We start from the raw sequence: 19,384 nt of genomic DNA on the forward strand, positions 1-19,384 counted from the left end.
AAGTAAAGAAAAGTTTCAGAAGAAAACAGAACATTTAATGGTCTGTGAGCAGATTCATTTGCTTTCACTGCTGATAAGACTGGTTTACCAGTCTGTTTTGGGGTTTTTTTAGGTAAAAAATGATATATGCAGTGTTATCTTCATTTTAGATGTCAAAAGGGTTTTGTGGCTCCCAGTGTTTTCTTTTCTGTGGAAAATGGATCCAAATGGCTCTTTGAGTGTTTAAGGTTGCTGACCCCTGTTCTAGGGCAAATGTCTGAGTTGGAAGTGTGAAAAGGTACTTCATTGCAGTGGTTCTGCTCCTACTTGGAGGGCTGGCTCCAGAATGTGGTGCTTGGGGCATGTTAAACCACTGTTTAACCTCAGTGGTCACTTCTGTCCTCCATGCTATTTAACATCTGCATGATCTGGAGTTCTGAAGTGTGTTGCCACCAGTATGCTGGGAACACACAGTTCTGCTTCTCCTTTTCCTCTCCATAATGTGGTACAGGAATGAAAATGCTGGTGCTGTTGCAATTAATTAATTCAAGCCATGTGCATGAACATCCCCTGATGCCTCTATCTCTGAAGAATTTCAAGACGGTGGTGGGAGCCACAAGTGATTTATTTTTTTGTGAAGCTATCTGTGACCTTGGTGCTATCAGAATTAGTTAATTAACAGCCGGAATTAACATTCACATGAGGCAATTTTGGTTTTTTATTTCAAATTCTTCCAGATACATGAGTTAATCTCTTCTTTAATGTAAAAGATTCTGCATCACCTTTAAGGTAAACCACAAGATGCGTTTTCCCTTTAGTCCAACTAAATTGGCAAACAGCCAATAGAACTAACCAAAATTCTCCTATCAACACTTCCAAGGCAGATACCAGGCAGTCAAGCAATTGTCTTGTCATTATGTCACAATGCCTTATTTGCATATCAAGACACCTACCCAATAAAAGGATTATGTAGGTAGACCTGACACCTAAGAATCCAAGCTATGCTGTGAGATGTCCCAGTGATGCAGCAGTCTTCATTCAAATAGTTCAGTTACACACTAGAAATTTCTATTGTGGTCTCAAAAGAAAGAAGATCTAAGCCTTCCATTGACTTGGAATTTTTGTGTCAGACAACTCAGGTACTCAGACAATTATCTTAGCCAATTGTCTATGTCCTTTGGGTAGAGGTAAGTGCCTATTGCACCTCATGTAGTTATCCCATTTGGTCCAGCTATGCCTATATATCTTCTGTTTGATGGATCCATTCTAGCGTATATTCTTGGTATAGCAGGTTGCCATAATGAAGTCCCACCTGATGGAGAAGACACATTCTCTCTTTTCTTTAATTTAAAATGCCCCTTAGTAGACATGCCAAGGAAGATACCCCTGCTTTGTTTTCATAATGCAAATAAGTATTCCAAGAGGGTATTTGATCTATTATCTCTTATTGCCTGCTGATGCATCATTCAGTCTTGTATCCTTGGAAGAAGGAGAAGCAAAGAGGTCTTAGAAAAATATCAGTTGGCTAATCTTTGCGAGGAAAAGAAGAAAAGGTGAAACGACTTTTAATGCATAAACATGCATATATTTCATAACATTATTTTCTGTCTGAATTTAAGTGGATGACAACTGTAGTGATGTTTTCAAAATGTTTGGTATGCATTTAAAGTTTTTGCAGCATGCTAGTTCAAATAACAATAAGAAACATTCACATAAAGGATGAATTTTAAAAAGTGATTTTGCTGGAAAATCCTTGTTCTTCACAAAAGTAGTATGTTTGCTCGGTTTCAAATGACAAAACATAAATTATATAACATTGTGTGTTTTGTTTTCTTCAGATGAAGCATACAGCAAATAAAGTATGACCAAATCAACCCATTATATGTGAATTCATACTTCTGGTATTTGGAGATCTCCAGAAACTTCAGGTTCTTCTATTCCTTCTCTTCTTAGTGATCTGTCTGACAATGATAGCTAGAAATCTTCTCATTGTACTGCTCTTTTTGATTGAACAGCATCTTCATGTCACCAAGTACTTCTTCCTAGGACATTTGTCCTTCTTGAAGTGCTGCTTTAGTTTCACCATTCTTCCAAAAATGTTGTCAATCCTCTTGAAAGGGGAAAATATATTTCAAAAAATAACAGTAAGAAAGAAGGATAATAAGTATAATTAAAATTAATCAAAAAATATTACTTTTGGATAACCTCTATTTTCATGTTCTGATTTACCATTGCAATCTACATTGGCTGGGAAGGGTTAGATAGAAATGGGAAGTGATTTCTTGATTGTCCATTCAGATTTTTTAAACTGCTGGTCCTTATGAGAGGTAGAGAAAACAGTATGAGGGAGCACACTTTTATTTTTTATTTATGTGAACAGAAGGATGCTTCCCCAAAGACAGGTGATGTGTACTAAAGAATCTCAGTTTCATTAGAGTGATTGGGTAAGTGCCGACATAATACTGAAATGATGGCAAGGTTCAAAGTCCAAATGATTTTCTAGCTTGCTGTTTAGCAGCATGTATTTCTGAGAATTAATTATTTGAGAGTCTGAAGGACAGAAAGTATGGAGATCAAGAAAAGACTTTTGTACTAATGCTTTGAATACAGATTTGTAACATGTTTAATTTATTTTATAAAACATGCATTATAAACAACATGCACTAAAAGATGCTCTGGTTAGGAAATATCCAATGAACCTACTAACTGCACAGGTTATTGAACTTATTTGAATGTAAGTTTGGGTTTAAACTATGAGGCCATGGGATATATTGTTGATCTTCTATAGATGCAGCTCACATGGGAAAGACGGCATGGCAAAATCAGACCATATCTGAATTCATACTCTTGGGATTTGGAGACTTCCCCAGAGTGCAAGTCCTTCTCTTCATGCTTTTCTTAGTGATCTACCTAGTAACCATGGCTGGGAACCTCCTCATCCTTGTGGTGGTTGTGGCAGATCAACACCTTCACACTCCCATGTACTTCTTCCTGGCAAATCTGTCCTTCTTGGAATCCTGCTACAGCTCCACCATCCTGCCTAAAATGTTGTCGAGACTCTTGACTGGGGAAAGAAGTCTCTCTGTAAGATCCTGTTTCACACAGTTCTTCATCTTTTCTTGCCTAGGAGGTGCTGAATGCTACCTCCTAGCCATGATGTCTTATGACAGATTCTTAGCCATATGTAAGCCACTCCATTATGCTACTCTCATGAATGGCAGGTTGTGCATGCAGTTAGCAGCTGTGTCTTGGGTAAGTGGAGTTTTGGTTAGTACGTGTCTAGTTTGGAAAGTGTGGTGGCTATCCTTTTGTGGCCCCAATCAAATTGATCATTACTTTTGTGACTCACCCCCAATAATAAAGCTCTCCTGCAGTGACACCCTTTTGGTGGAACTGACTGCCTTAATATTTGCCTGTGTGTTCACCCTGCCTCCCTTTCTACTCACCTTGACATCCTATGTTTGCATCATAGTCACAGTCCTTAGAATCCCATCCACCACTGGGAGGCGAAAAGCCTTCTCCACTTGTTCTTCTCACCTCACTGTGGTTGCCTTGTTTTATGGAAGCCTGATGCTTGTCTACATGTTACCACGATCAGAGGATTTAATACAGCTGAAGAAAGTCTTCTCTCTCTTCTACACAGTCCTCACCCCCTTGGTTAACCCCCTCATATACAGCTTGAGAAACATGGAAGTGAAAGAGTCCATGAGAAAAGGTTTCAGGAGGTTCATATTCTATATTACAACATGATACTCTCATGGACAATCACCTAACCATTGGAATTATAATAACTGGACCACCAGTGAAGATTGAGAATATGATCACAACTTCCCTCCATGCAGGTCATGCACATGCTCCAAAATAACAGCACACATTGCAGATTCCTTTCTATGTGTAGATTCAACCCTTCAATTCTAATTACATTTGTATTGTGAGATAAAATAATATGCATCATCTCTTTAATGAAAGCAAAATGGTTGTCTGTCTAACGCTTGGATTTTTCAATAGTTTTCTCTTTTTTCCCCTTACCTTTTATGCTTTCCTGTTAAAGAATGGTATTGAATATGTGCAATATTTTTTTAAAAAAATAGCTGCTGGTTCTTACTTTGAAATCTCTTCAGAATTTGGGCCCAGGACTTCTGATAGAATGCCTGTCTTGTTATGTGCCTATATTGATCCTTGACTTTATTTATTTATTATTTTATTTATTTATTAAACCATTTCTATGCCGCCCCTTGCCGAAGCCTCAGGGCGGCTTACAACACAATAAAATACAATAAAATACAAAATTAACAATATAAAATTAACAATATAAAATAAATAACAATGTAAAAGAAGTCACCCTGGCCAGATAAATAAGCAAATATTGGTAACAATTAAAATGTTTAAATAAAAAGGTCTTCACCTGGCGCCGAAAAACAAATAACAACGGCTCCAGGCGGACCTCTCTGGGGAGCTCATTCCATAGATTGGGTGCCACCGCAGAGAAAGCCCTCCTTCGAGTACCTACCCTCCTAATTTCTTTCATGGAGGGTTCCCAGAGAAGGGACTCTCCCGCAGATCTCAAAGGGCAGCTGGGCATATATGGATGTAAGCGCTCCTTCAGGTAACCAGGACCCAAGCCATTTAGGGCTTTATAGGTCATCACCAACACCTTGAATTGGGCCCGGACATCAATGGGAAGCCAGTGAAGCTGACGGAGGACTGGAGTCATGTGAACATAACGCCCCGTCCCCGTCAGCAACCTGGCAGCTCTATTTTGAACTTTGCTGTGATTTACTGAAATGAGGAACAGATGAGTAAGGCACCAAGAAGACCTTTGTTTCCTATAAGTTATGCTCATTTCCTTGTCAAAATTTTTGCCTGGATAGGGGGTTGGAAGCATGTTGGAAACAGCATTTCAGGGCTCCTGTGCAGTTGACTGAGAAAAAGGCTGGACTTGGCAAGGGAGGCTTGGTATTTACTCATTGTTAAATAAATTTGCATGTAATATTGATGGGAAGAACCGGGAGGTGCACAGAAGGAAAATAAATTCCATAACTCAGTTTGTACAAATTGTTGAAACTGAAAAATAATATCTAAAATTTAAAAAAGTGTCTACTTCATGTGTACAAATTACATACCTCCAGTGGACAACTTTTAGTTCTGCTGCTGTACTAGATGATATTAGCAATGACAAGGTATTGTTGAACTAGGGAATATAGTAAACTAATGATGAAATAACAAGAGAATGAAACTGCTAAGGATGTTGAACAAAGAGAATATGCAGAGATTAAATAGCAACCTTATGAATGCAGTCATATATTTAAAAACGCACAACCTTGTTTGTAAAAATATGAGTCAGACCCTATTTACACAAATGGCACTACAAATATACAGATCTTGATTCTCAATATGAATAACTGTTTTGTTCACACATCTTGGAACTGAAATAAGAATATTGCCTGTTGTTTCTGTTCACTGGATCAGAAGCATTGCAAGTCCACTGAGCTCAAACAAAATGGATTTTTCAGGGTCAAACATTTTGAACCTAAATGGGTTTAGAGAAAAGTCATGAAGTGTTTTCTTATTGGAAGTGTATTCCGGAAGAAACTCAAACACCTAACAGGATCTTATGGTTGTGCACCTCTGCCTCCATATTAAGCATAACAAAGTACTTGAAACAACAAAAGGACAGCAATCAGTAAAGCAATGCATCTGAGGAATCAGATAAAAATAATCAAGCAAAAGGAAAAAATGATGCACTCAGACTTTTAATTGGGGCATCCTTCCCTGGTCAACCATCCAGCTTATAGGGAATTTATCCCCCACTGAGTGTCTCCTTACGTGCCTTTTCCTTTAACCCATTCTTCAATAGCCATTGACAGAAATGTCAAGAGAAATGTTCAGCATCACTCAGTAGGATATAAATAACTACTGTAATGAACAGGGAGATACTCAGTTTATAATGGCCAAGCACCATGGCCAGGCAGTGCAATAACAGACACCATTGGAAGGAACTGGAGGAGGTAAGGAAGTTTGCCCAATAAAAATCTGAGAGTGGAGGTCACTGAGGAAAGGGATGCAAAAATACTAAAAAGTGGTATGGAATAGCTCTTTTCAAAGGATCAGGACATTTTCATCTGATCATGAGAATCATTTCCACTATGCATGGAACTTGAAAAAACCTTACGGGAAAGAAGAAAAAACTTTTGGGCCCAATCCTATGGAGATGAGACCACACCTCTGAAATCAGAGACCCACACTCATCCTATGCAGAGTGGAAAAAGCAGCAAAGACAATCTTCACCTCTGCTGTGCTCTGAACCTGTATGCTTGCTAGAATGCAACTTTTGGACTTCTAGTGCTGTTGCTTTGGAGGGGAAGAGAAGGAAGCAAAGGAAGGAAGGAAGGAAGCTTTTGGATTTCAAAAGCTGTTCTACCCTATGCTCCCTCAGACAACCTTTTGAATACACAGTCCATCACTTTGAACAATTCTTATGGCGATGCTATTCAGTGTGGTGGTAAAGCTAAGCCCTTAAAAATTGCAATTATATTTCTTTCCTACAAAATAAGACAATAAGACACTAGCATCCTGGAAGTTCAAGCATCCTTCATTTCAAATGTAGTTTCCTCCTGCTGCTGCATCATGAGACTATGAGAATGCAGTGTTGTGGACAGAAGGAGTAAGGAGAGAAGGCTTTGGCATATTGACAGCTTAAACCAAGATATAAATGTTAGCCTGCCAGCCCTATACAAGAGGGTGTATATATTTTCCAACTAATGAATATATTTTCATTGGATATACTTTCCAAAGAATGTTGTTTCCCAGATGTCAGTAGGCTGGAGTATATCATACAATAACATATCATTGCTGCGATGGAATCTATGATTACATTTCCACTTCATTATGTATTGAACTATCTTATTCAAGTGATTCATAGAGACAAAGTATCTGTACATCCTAACATTTCAGACTGGTTTTTAAAGAGGAACCCTTGCATTATGATGCTTCCATTCTTGTTTTCCTCTAGATGCCATAGACATGGTAAAGGGACTGTGGCACAATCAGACTTTTCAAGGGACAGTGAGGCTTAAAGCAATTCACACAAAATGAGATTTTTTTGCAGTATGCTTCTTTGATGTATTATATAACATATGCACATAACACTTTAAACCACATTCAGAAAACCATTTATTATATAATCTATTTGAAGTGATACCATGTAAGTTTAGTGTCAAACAATGAGACGATGAAGAAGATTATGGTTTATTTTCTATAGATGCAGCTCACATGGGAAAGACAGCATGGCAAAATCAAACTACAGTATCTGAATTCATACTCTTGGGATTTGGAGACTTCCCCAAAGTGCAAGTCCTTCTCTTCATGCTTTTCTTAGTGATCTACCTAGTAACCATGGCTGGGAACCTCCTCATCCTTGTGGTGGTTGTGGCAGATCAACACCTTCACACTCCCATGTACTTCTTCCTGGCAAATCTGTCCTTCTTGGAATCCTGCTACAGCTCCACCATCCTGCCTAAAATGTTGTCGAGACTCTTGACTGGGGAAAGAAGTCTCTCTGTAAGATCCTGTTTCACACAGTTCTTCATCTTTTCTTGCCTAGGAGGTGCTGAATGCTACCTCCTAGCCATGATGTCTTATGACAGATTCTTAGCCATATGTAAGCCACTCCATTATGCTACTCTCATGAATGGCAGGCTGTGCATGCAGTTAGCAGCTGTGTCTTGGGTAAGTGGAGTTTTGGTTAGTACGTGTCTAGTTTGGAAAGTGTGGTGGCTATCCTTTTGTGGCCCCAATCAAATTGATCATTACTTTTGTGACTCACCCCCAATAATAAAGCTCTCCTGCAGTGACACCCTTTTGGTGGAACTGACTGCCTTAATATTTGCCTGTGTGTTCACCCTGCCTCCCTTTCTACTCACCTTGACATCCTATGTTTGCATCATAGTCACAATCCTTAGAATCCCATCTACTACTGGGAGGCGGAAAGCCTTCTCCACATGTTCTTCTCACCTTACCGTGGTCGCTTTGTATTATGGAACTCTGATGCTTGTCTATATACTACCACAACCAAAGGACTTAATCCATGTGAAGAAAGCCTTCTCTCTCATCTACACAGTCCTCACCCCCTTGGTTAACCCCCTCATATATAGTCTGAGAAACATGGAAGTGAAAGAGTCTGTGAGAAAGGGCATTAGGAGATTTATGTTATACATTACAACATGACACTCATGCACACAGTCAGACACATGCACGCCCTACATAGACACACAGTATCTTAAATGGAAGGTCTTTGGAGAGATTCTGATCAATGAAGGCGATGGCTTTCCCAAATACATTATTAGTTTGTTGCACCTTTGGGAAAGGGAAGGAATGTTCCCTCCACAACCACTCTTCCAGTATAATCTGATATCCCAAGACCTCCAGATGGGACTTAAGAGGGAAGAGCAAGGGTCTTACTGGGTATGGAAACAGTGATTTCTACCCAGTCACCTTTTCAAGCTTGTGATTTTTCAGGAACAGGACTCGTGGGGTTCTTCCTAGAAGGATGCCAGACCACAGATTGAAATCTAGTCAGTATTCATTGGCAGGTTACTCCAACTGTCCAAATGTGATTCTCTGGCCAGGAGTGATGATTTAGGAGACTGTGCTTGTCTCTTAAAGGATCTCCTAGGATCCTGTGGAGGGGGAAACTGGGAGGCATCAGTTGCAGCCTGCACATCTGGGTTTTCTTGCTCACTAAAGATGTCCAAGGTTTAGAATGCACTGGCACCTTTATTGGGTACCATGCATGGAATGCAGTCTAAGGCTCAGAGAAGCAATGCAGAAAGTTCAAGAAACTGGTTCTGATGCCACATTGCAGTTATAGACCCTCAGGGCTTCAGTCTCTGAGAGCTTCCAGTTTGGAGTGATAAATGCCCATGAGATGTCTGAAGCTTGCCTCTGTAGGTATCCAACTGATTAGGGAGCTGCTCAGTGAGTTTCAATCCAATCAGCCTCTTCTTTTCCACACTTAGCATGAGTGATTTGGCTTTTGAGGAATGCAAAAGAAGTGTGTTGCCTGTGATATGCCTCTAACTCATATTTTCCCCATTTAATTTATTTCCCTTTGTCAGGAGAAGGCAACATGAGAATGCCTTTGAGAATCAGACCACCAGACATTTCCAGCCCCTACCTTATGGCATAACTTTCTTACTTTTGTGTGTGGGCATGTGGAAAGGGCTGCATCCAGTACAAGGTCATTGCTTGTTCGTGTGAAACTGACCAGTGGTGGAGTTTCTATACATTTTAAAAGGTTGCTCCAAGATGACCACCCACCTTTGGAGCAACTTCCCTGTTGTGGCAAACTTGTCATCTTTTCAGCAGCTGAGGAAAACAGCCCTTTGGATGGAAGCCTTTGATGTTATCGAGGGGCCTAAGGATTATATAGGTGGTGATGGTGGTGGTGGTAGTGATGATGATCCATTACACACACACATACACTAGTATGAGTGGACATAGTGACAACAGCGTCTGGAGCTGATCTAAGATGAACATATAATGGCTAGGTTAATTTTGGCATCATTTGGTATACTCATCCAACTCCAAATGTCAAAAATGAATTCAACTACATCAATGAAATGGTCCAGGAATTCATTACTGCAAAGGGATGAAATTATCTATTTATTTAAAACTTTTATATGCTGTCCCTTATGCATGGCATCTTGGGATGGCTCACAATTTGGGCCTAATTACATATTCAAAATTCCATTCTGTCATTCTTTCGAGGTGGTTCATAGGATCAGAGCTAAATTAGCTTCATTCATGACCCATTGAAATTGATGTGCATTACAGTATTGAAGACTAACTCTTCATATTAAATTGAACAGAAAGGCGACCAACATATTCTGGACCTAGCTTTTTATGTTCCCCACACTATGGAACCAACTGGAAACATAACAAGCAATTGGTTTTCCCAGTGAATTGTAAAAGAATCCCCAATCACCCCACCCTCCCACAATAAGATTCTGCAACATTTATAACACTGAATAGGAGGTCCACATGGATTCGTCCTTTCATATGACAGAGACATTGCAACTGGTAGAGAGCAACATTTATCTATTTGAATATAATCAGGCATCCCAAGTTGTGTGATCTTTTTGCTATATTCATAACCCACCATATCCTGCAAGGAACACAAAGCCCATTACACAATCCTCCTCCTCTTCTCCATTTTATCCTCAAAACAGCTTTGTCAGGTAGGCTAGGCTGAGTGTCAGGGTCTTGGCCATTGTCATTTGGTGCCCTGCATGGCTGAGTAGGGACTGGAACCTGGACTTTCTCAGTCTCTGCACCACATTCTAACCTCTACATCACACTCTTTCCAATGATGCATGAAGAATTAAGACTGCCCTCACCCACAGCTGAGATGACTTTTAAGTCAGTCTAAGAATTTTTGAGGCACTCTTTTCAGGATTTCACAATAAGAAATCTTGGTCCATGAAAATGTCCTTGATATACACATTTCTGAGAACCAACAAACAGTGCTAACATACTGAATGGCAGCAGACTCCTAAGCTCAGAAGCTTGGCATATGAAAAATGAAAAGACCACCCATATGCTTCAATGACCTGTACAAATCCAATTCTGCACACACATGCTGAGAACAGGAAAGTATGTCCTACCTGAGCAATCTTATACATATCCAAGAGGGTTGCTATGTGAATGGAAATTTCAGGTTCCAGTGCTCCAATCACAGCTGTGAGGCTATAACTGGATGTCACAAATGTAGTTGGGAATCAGTCTCTCCAGTGCCGATATAAGTAGCATCGTGGCTTGATAGGTCCTCCTAGCATTGTCGTAGCTGTCATAGAGATGGAAACCCAAGGTGAGATTGGGCAAGAGCTGAGAGTTCTCATTGATTTCCTTCACTGCAAATGTCAGAGCCAGGATTAGATGGTAAGCCTTTGCCACAACACTAGAATGAGAGGTGGATTTTGTAGCAAAAGTGTGTCACATTTCACAATCAAATTAATTATTGCCATAGTGGGATTATTTTTTGTTTTTGCAGCACCATAACTGTCATCCTCATTTTATTATTTATATACAGTTTTGTTCAGGGACCTCTTTATACTTTTTGCTGTGTTTTATTTCCTTGCTTCTGGTTTAAAATTGGTTTTATTCATCTGTTGTTTTACATCATATTTGAGCTTATGTTGTATTCTCAAATTTTACAGGTTTAACTTTTTTCATAAAGCCTGAGGAGTATATCTGAGGAGGTATTTTATAAATATAAAGCAATACATTCACTTTAATAAATAGTTTGAGGTTTTCCATGGAAGGATATGAGAGATAAACATGCTTCATTTACTCACAAAGATGAATAAGAGATTGTTTCCTGCATTTGTCCAACTTTATATATTCATGATAGAATGAGCTGAACAAAGAAATGAGGGCTGTTAGGAAAGAGACAGAATGATCTACACTGGGGTGATCACCATTTAGTGGAGAAGGTGGCTGCAGGATTTATGCAAAAAGGGCATTTTTCACACTTGGGCCAAATGCTGATGAGTGTTATGGAGTTGAAAATGTGAGCTTGTGTCACACACAACTGCAATTTCTGGAGAAGATTAGAAGGAAAGTGGGGAAAAGGTAGATAGAGAAATTGGGAGGCAGTAAGCAGGTAGAAAAGAATTTCTAGGGTCTCTGAGTTTTTGGCATTTTACTGAAGCCCAGATAAAACATTTCCTGGCCTTTATACAGTACCACAGATTTAGCACATATTGATAGAGGAAAGATGACATAGACAGACATAGACATAAACAAACAGAAATGGATCTGCATCTTCATCTGGATCATAGAAAATTGCAATATATACAAAAACATAACTGGTTTGCAGTAATCCAGGATATAGCAGCAAAAATTTTAATGCTCCATGAAAATGATTGGGGTGAGCATTTTATGACATGCTACTGAGTCTTCCATTGCAATGCTGGTAAATGTGACTTGTGTAGAATGACAGGAAAAATATGACATGGGGAATGTCAGGTAGGAAATCAAGGTGCACTGAAGAATTTGAAGAGGAATGAATCAGAAGAGGAATGAATGAGAACAAATGAATGCAATTCACAGAAATAAAACAATTTTGAGACACAAAACTAAGTGTGTCCATCATTTATTGGCTAAGTGAGAGAGATTTCCCTTATTGTTCAGTACTCTCCAAGTCTGTTAAATATTTCAATGCCAATAAACCATGTTGTGGCAGGTTGCAGCTTTAGAACAGGTCAGTCTAGTAAAAAGACATGGAAATAATAATAAAAAACACACATAAACAAAGTCCTTACATAAACTCTTCAAGTGATGCAGATGGGGGTTCTTCTGAGAAGTTTGCTGGGCTGGAGAGGAAGCCACCATGAGAAACAATGGTGCCAATCATGAGGTCTTCTGGCACATAATACATGTGAAGAGGATGGTGTGGACTTGAGAGTCTTCATTTCCCATTCCTAGTCTGAGCCTTCCAAACCAGGTGAGGAAATACTCCCAGCAGCAAGGCCACCATAAACGTGAGCATCATTGCAAGCACAAGCATTCATCCCATGCACAGACCTGAAAATGCGGTCATTGGAGTAACCATGACTAAAATGGCATGATTTCAGTATGACTACCTGCGGATAGGGCTGAACCCTGGAGTAGGCAAGGTATACACAATTTCATTCTCGCTCTGAATGCCACCGGCCCTATACATAAACATATTTCAGAGATTTTGCTAGTGTATTTGCACATGATCACTGAAATGCCACAGGGATCTTAAGAAAAAGCAGATTTAATTCTGATGAGAAACAAAATAAACATGGTGGTGATTATCTTAATAATGATATAATTGTGGTCTTGTTTCTTAATCTAAACAAGCTGGGGATTCCCTCTGTACCTTTGAAGAAATTTATGCTTGAATAATAGCAGTTTAAAGGAAAGGAGAATGGAATTTCCCTCAGAAAGGAAATGGGATCAGAAATGATTCCTTGCAATTGTTCCCTGCTATGAAATTTATGCTTGTGAATAGGAAGTATTGATTTTGCTCCCAGATTCAGCAGCAGCTAGCAGTCCCATGTGGCTATTGAGCAGGCGTGTCGGAATTGGCACATGACTCAGGCTGTGTATTGTGGGGGGGATATGGGGGTGAAACACACTCTGCAGTGAGTGCCTGAAGGGTTCTACTGGCCCGGAGTGGCATGAACTGTGAGGAAATAGTGTCAGTCTTGCTTAGCCTGCCAGTTTTGGTGGGGGGGATGGGGACTCAGAATGTGTGGCAGGCTCCTTTGCAGACTGTTTGAGTGATAGAGAACCCCTTTGGGAGAATAGGGATGGACTTCAGGGGACCATTCATGCCCCCCCGCAGACAGACAAAGATCTTATTCTAACCATGATTGATTTTGCAACACGCTATGCTGAAGCCATCCTTCTGGTTTCTATTTCACCCCTTCTCTGGCTTGGGACCTCCTGTCCATAGCAGCTCAGCTAGGAAAGCCTAAGGTGTTGATTTTGGACCAAGTCTCAGGGGTTGTTTCTATTTTGTTATAGAAAGTATGGGATTTGGCGGGGTGATTTTGGTACCCTACCATCATCAGAGCAATGGATTAATCAAACATTTTAATCAGACTTTTGGGCAGATGATCTGGGAGTTTGTGATTCAGCATCCCTGGGGTTGAGACCAATCCCTGCCCTATGGGTTGTTTCCATATCGGGATACTACCCAAGAGAGTCTGAGGTCTAATGAACTGATGGTTCATTAGATGAACTGATGGTTCATTAGACCTACTCTTGAAAGTGGAACTGGAGGGGAAGCTCCTCAATCAGTTATGGCATTCATGCAAGAGCTCTATCACACCCTGGAAACAGTATGGTGGGTGGTGGGAAAATATCTGGGGCAGGCAATGGAGAGGCAAAAGGTTTGGTACAATAGCACAACGAAACTGAGAGAATTTGAACCCAGGGACAAAGTGTTTGTTCTAAAACCAGTTAGCTTGGGAAAAACTGGCACTACAATTGGATGCCCCTGGGAAGTGAAACATCAGGTGAGGGAGGTCAATTATGTGTTAACCTGAGTGGGGACTTGCCACAAGACAGGAAAGTTCCATGTAAATACGTTGAAGCCCTTCTATGACCATGCAGGAGTGGTTTTCAGGTACACCAGTTTCAAAGTACCTGGAGCAGGTTCAACTTGTTTGAAAAAAGCAAGACTGAAGGAGGGAGGAGGGAGGGGTGGAAGAGGCTTCATTGCCCCCTGGCCTTTCAGCGCGGCAGAGAGTTCACTTGTGGGACCTCCTCCAAGAGTTTTGTGCTAAGTTTTCTACTCTCCCAGGGGAGACCCACCTGGCCAAACATAGCATGGATATCGAAGACCACCCCTATCAAGTCAGTGACATACCAGGTTACAGGCCAACATGCAGAAACCATTACCCAGGAGAGACAGGCAATGTTAGAAATGGCAGTGTTTGTTCCAAGCCAGTCCCTCTGGTCTGCTTGTGGGGAAGAAAAGTCTGGAAGCTGCTCTGAGATTCTGCATTGACTCCAGGTGACTGTACCAGTTAATTCTGCCTGATCACTTCCCTATGCCTCTGGTGGATGATCTGCTGGAGAAGCTGTCCCAGGCTAAGTACGTTGCAACCATTGGTTTGATGAAAGAGTACTGGCAATTGCTTTTGGATGAGGACTCAGCTGCCAAGACAGCTTTTGGGGCCCTTTTGGGATTGTACCAATTTATGGTATTTATTTATTTATTTATTTATTTATTTATTTATTATTAATTATTTGCATTTATTTACCACCCTAGTAGCCCAGAGGTACTGCCCTTTGGCTTCAAAACTGGGCCTGTGACATTTCAGAGATTAATTAATGGACTCCTGAATGCGATCACTGATTTTGCTTGTGCCTATTTAGATGATGTGGCCATCTTCAGTCCAACCTGGTGGCTGCACCTACAACATGTGTGGGAGGTTTTTGGGAGAATTCAGCTAGCATAACAAGACATCCCTCATTCATGACTTGATCTTGGACCTAGCATGTATTACCGAGGGAGGTGACCTGGCATGTATGACCGAGACCTGGGTGGGTGAAGGGGGAGATATCTCCCTCACTCAATTTTACCTGCCCGGATACTTGGTACAACATCGAGCATGCCCCGAGGGTAGGGGAGGAGGGGTCACATTTATTCACCAAACTGACATTCCCCTCGTGGGGCTTCCTGTTCCTTCGAGACAGATTAGGTACTCTGCTGGCGTACCATGCACCCTCCTGCCCAGCAGACTCCCTCCTGAGCTGATGGAGATCATTGCAGATCTCGTGTTGGGGTCCCCGAGGATGTTGGTCCTGGGGGACTTCAACTTCCATTCCGAGGTGCTTCTATGCAGGGCTGCTCAGGACTTCATGGCTTGCATGGCAGCCATGGGGCTTTCTCAATATATCGCTGACCCAACCCATGAAAGAGGTCACATGCTTGACCAGGTTTTCTCGATGGGGCGGAAGAGGGTGGCCTGGAAGTGAGAAACTTGACCTTAACTTCCTTGTTATGATCGGACCACTTCCTTGTGAGGTTTGTGCTCCGGGATGGTTCCTCCCTCTGGAAGGGTGCAGGCCCTATTAAGATGGTCTGCCCTCAGAGCAAGATGGATCAAGATGGATTCCTGAGGGCTCTGGAGGATTTTCCGGCTGATAAAGCTGGTGTTCCTGTTGATGTCCTGGTTGATTCGAGGAAAAGGGAGATGACCAGGGCAATAGACATGATCACTCCTAAGTGTCCTCTCCCAGCTAGCAGAGCCCCCTCGGCACCATGGTATATGCCTGAGTTGCGGGCAATGAAGCAAGCTGGGAGACGATTAGAGTACAGGTGGAGGAAATCTTGGGATGAACCTGACCGAACACACACGCTCATTATCGAGCCTATGCTTTGCCATGGAGTGCCGCAGGGCTCTATTTTCGCCCCAAATGCTATTTAACATCTACATGAAATCTCTGGGAGAGGTCATTGGGGGGTTTGGGCTGTGGAGTTATCAGTATGCTGATGACACCCAGCTCTACCTCTCATTTACATCTGCTCCAGGTGAGGGGGTGGCTGTACTGAACTGATGCCTGGCCGAGGTAATGGGCTAGATGAGGGCCAATAAACTGAGCCTCAATCCAGATAAGATGGAAGTCCTGTAGGTGGGCAGTGCAGGTCTCCAGGTAGGTGATTTTGACCCACTTCTGGATGGGGTTGCACTCCCTCTAAAGGACATAGTCTGTAGCTTGGGAGTACTCTTTCACCCAGAGCTGTCACTGGAGTTCCAGGTGGAGGCAGTGGCAAGGAGTGTTTTACTATAACTTCGACTGATCCATCAGCTGCGTCCTTACCTGGATGAGCACTCCCTAGCAACAGTGAAACATGCTTTGGTAACTACCTGCTTGGATTACTGCAACACGCTCTACGTGGGCTGCCCTTGAAAACAGTCTGGATACTGCAACTGGTACAGAATAGAGCTGCCAAACTGCTGACGGGGACTGACTGTTACTCTCACATAATGCCAGTCCTCTACCAGCTCCAGTGGCTTCCAGTTGAAGTCCAGGCCCAATTCAAGGTAATGGTTTTGAGCTATGAAGCCCTAAAAGGCTTGGGACCAGGATACCTGAAGGAATGTCTCCTTCATTATATGCCCTCATGCCCCTTAAGATCTATGGGAGAAGTCCTGCTCTGGGAACCCTTTCTAAGAGAGGTAAAAAGATCATCAACTCAGAGTAGGGCCTTCTCTGCTGTGGTGCCCTGACTCTGGAATGTACTCCCCAGAGAGGTATGCCTGGTGCCAAGTTTATACTCTTTTTGGCACTAGGCCAAAACCTTTTAATTTAAACAGTATTTTAAACTTTAATAGTATTTAAGTTTAGTCTCTCTGCTTGACTTACTGTTTTGTTCTGTTTTATTATTGAAATTGATGTTTTAATTGTCTTTTAAATATTGTAAGCCATCCTGAGATCTTTTATAATAGGATGGCATACAAAAGCTTTTAATAAATAAATAAATAAATAAATAGCAGAGATGGCTCTGAAGGCCCAGAAGTGACAGTTTGGGCTTGGGAAGGTGATTTACTTGTGGCACCGTGTGGATGGAGGGACTATGCAGCCATGAAGTCCTGAGGTGAAGATTGAGGTTGTACAGCAGTGGCCACTGCCCAGATGAAGAAGCAAGTTCAGTCCTGCTTGGTGGGGTATTATCTGTATTTTACCCCCATTTCATCCAACTGGTGGTCCCTCCCACAGATCTCTGAAGAAGAGGTTATTAATGGGGACCAGCAGATACTGCCATATCATGCCAGTCCTATATCATTTACACTGGTAGCCAATTGAAGTCCATGCCCAATTTAAGGTGCTGGGAATGACCTATAAGGCCCTAACCGGCTGGTAGCCTGGATATCTGAAGGAGCATTTCTTCCCTATGTGCCTGCCCTCCCCTTGAGATCAGAGCAGAGGTCCTTCTCCAGGAGGTCTCTTTGAAGGAACTCAGGAGGGTAGCTACTCATAGAAGGGCCTTTTCAGCAGTGGCCCCCCAACTGTGGAACACGCTCTCCAGTGAAGTTTACCTGGATGCCATCGCTGTATTCTTTTCGGTGCCAGGTGAAGCCTTTTTTATTTTCCCAGTATTTAAAAAATTAACTAGTTGTATCCTTGTTTTGATCATTTATCAGATGCAGTATGTTGTTGTCGTTTCATTGTTCTTTGGTTTTTGCTCCTTGTAAGCCATCCAGAGACTTTTAGTAATGGGATGGCATAGAAAGACTTTAGATAGATAGATAGATAGATAGATAGATAGATAGATAGATAGATACATACATACATACATACATACATACATACATACATAGGAATCTAGTGCAAGTGGTATGGACTACAGACTGCCAGAAAGATGTTGAGGCATTGAAACAGAACTTGTCATCAGCTCCAGTGTTGCAAGCCCCTGACTTTGAGGCCGTGCTTGTGCTGTAGATACAACAGAAGAGGATGAAGTGGGGGAAGTTTTGTTGAAAGCAGGAAAAGGAGGAGAACTGTGGCCAGTAGCTTACTTGAGCCAATAATTGTCAGTCCGGGAAAAGGCTCTGGATACTACAGAGAAGAAAGTTTTGGCTATTGTATGGGTGGTGGTCAAATTGCACCCTCATATGCGGGGAAGGTGTTTTACTCAGCAAACAGACAATTCACTGAAGTGTTGGCTGGACAAGGTGAAGAATTTCAATCAATTTCAAGAATTTCAATCAAAAGTTGTTACAATGCTGTTTTGCACTGTAAGACTATGACTTCAGAGTCTACATCAAAGGCATTTCTTGCAGGTATGTTCTTGTTTAGGAATTGGGGTCACCTTAGGAATTCATCAGTATTGGAGTACTATAGATGTTAAATGCAAATAATATAAAATATCTCTAGTGCCAAATAACTTCCTTGGATCCACATTCCCTGCCAGTGGAGCATATCAAAGTATAACTCTTCCCATCAAGCTATTCCAGATGACAACATGGAAGGAGCTAGGGATACAAATACAAACAGAGTGAAAGGGGTGCAAATGAAGGAGGAAAACAAAACAACTAAAGCAAACAATAAACATGTCCTCTTTATCACAACGGAAAGAATTATAGGATGTCAAAATAAAGAGATGGAAAAATTCCTCCCAGAAAAGATGCACAACTGGCTTGAGATTACTAAATATAACAAAGGACTTAGTCACTTAAATTCTTCATTTTTTTCTTATTAGCTGCATACTGTTGTTCAGCTCAGGTCTTAACAAAATGAGGTAACATTTGGGGGAAAAGATGCAAGCCAGCAGCCTCCTGGCATGAAAGGCCACAGCAAAACACAGCATGGCGAGGAAGTCCATGTAGCTCAAGACAGAGTAAAACATCTCCACAGACACTTCTTTGCACTCCCTGACTATTTGTCCCACCACTGAGTTCATGTCAACATCTGGGAATGGTGGAGAGCTTGACAGCCACAGCATGCAAATGGCCACTTGCATGAGGGAGCAGGAAAGAACAATGGAGTTGACTAGTCTCCTCCCAACCCACCTCCTCATCTGGGATCCAGGCTTGGTGGCCATGAAAGCCAGAAACACAGTGATGGTCTTGAGAAGATGATGCCAAAGGCAGTTTGTCAAAGGACACATGTCACCTTTGTAGGACAACCAATGAACAGCAATGCACAAAGGAAGTAGAGCAGGAGGGAAATGAGGAGGCTGTAGCTGAGGTTCCAGTTGTTGGCCTTGACAATGGGAGTGTTGTGTTGCTTCATGAATGCTCCAAGCACCAGTGAAGTGAGGGTGGAAAAGGAAAGGGCTATACAGGTTAAACTCAAGCCCAAGGGTTCTTCATAAGACAAGAAGCTTAAATCCTTCGGAACACAGAAATCCCGGGTG

The 19,384-nt window shown here is 41.7% G+C and overlaps 2 protein-coding genes across 2 annotated transcripts; both read left to right on the top strand.

Moving 5' to 3' along the window:
* Window positions 1–2,778: 2,778 nt before the first annotated feature.
* Window positions 2,779–3,729, top strand: LOC123030537 (olfactory receptor 10A3-like). The gene has a single exon (XM_044444549.1). It carries the CDS (start codon window positions 2,779–2,781, stop codon window positions 3,727–3,729), a length of 951 nt encoding a protein of 316 aa, XP_044300484.1.
* A 3,522-nt stretch (window positions 3,730–7,251) lies between these two features.
* On the top strand, window positions 7,252–8,205 carry LOC123030538 (olfactory receptor 10A7-like). Its single transcript, XM_044444550.1, has one exon. It carries the CDS (start codon window positions 7,252–7,254, stop codon window positions 8,203–8,205), a length of 954 nt encoding a protein of 317 aa, XP_044300485.1.
* Window positions 8,206–19,384: the final 11,179 nt, after the last annotated feature.

This window comes from Varanus komodoensis, unplaced genomic scaffold (genome assembly GCF_004798865.1).
Source record: "Varanus komodoensis strain SLA01 unplaced genomic scaffold, ASM479886v1 scaffold45, whole genome shotgun sequence".
NCBI lineage: Eukaryota > Metazoa > Chordata > Lepidosauria > Squamata > Varanidae > Varanus > Varanus komodoensis.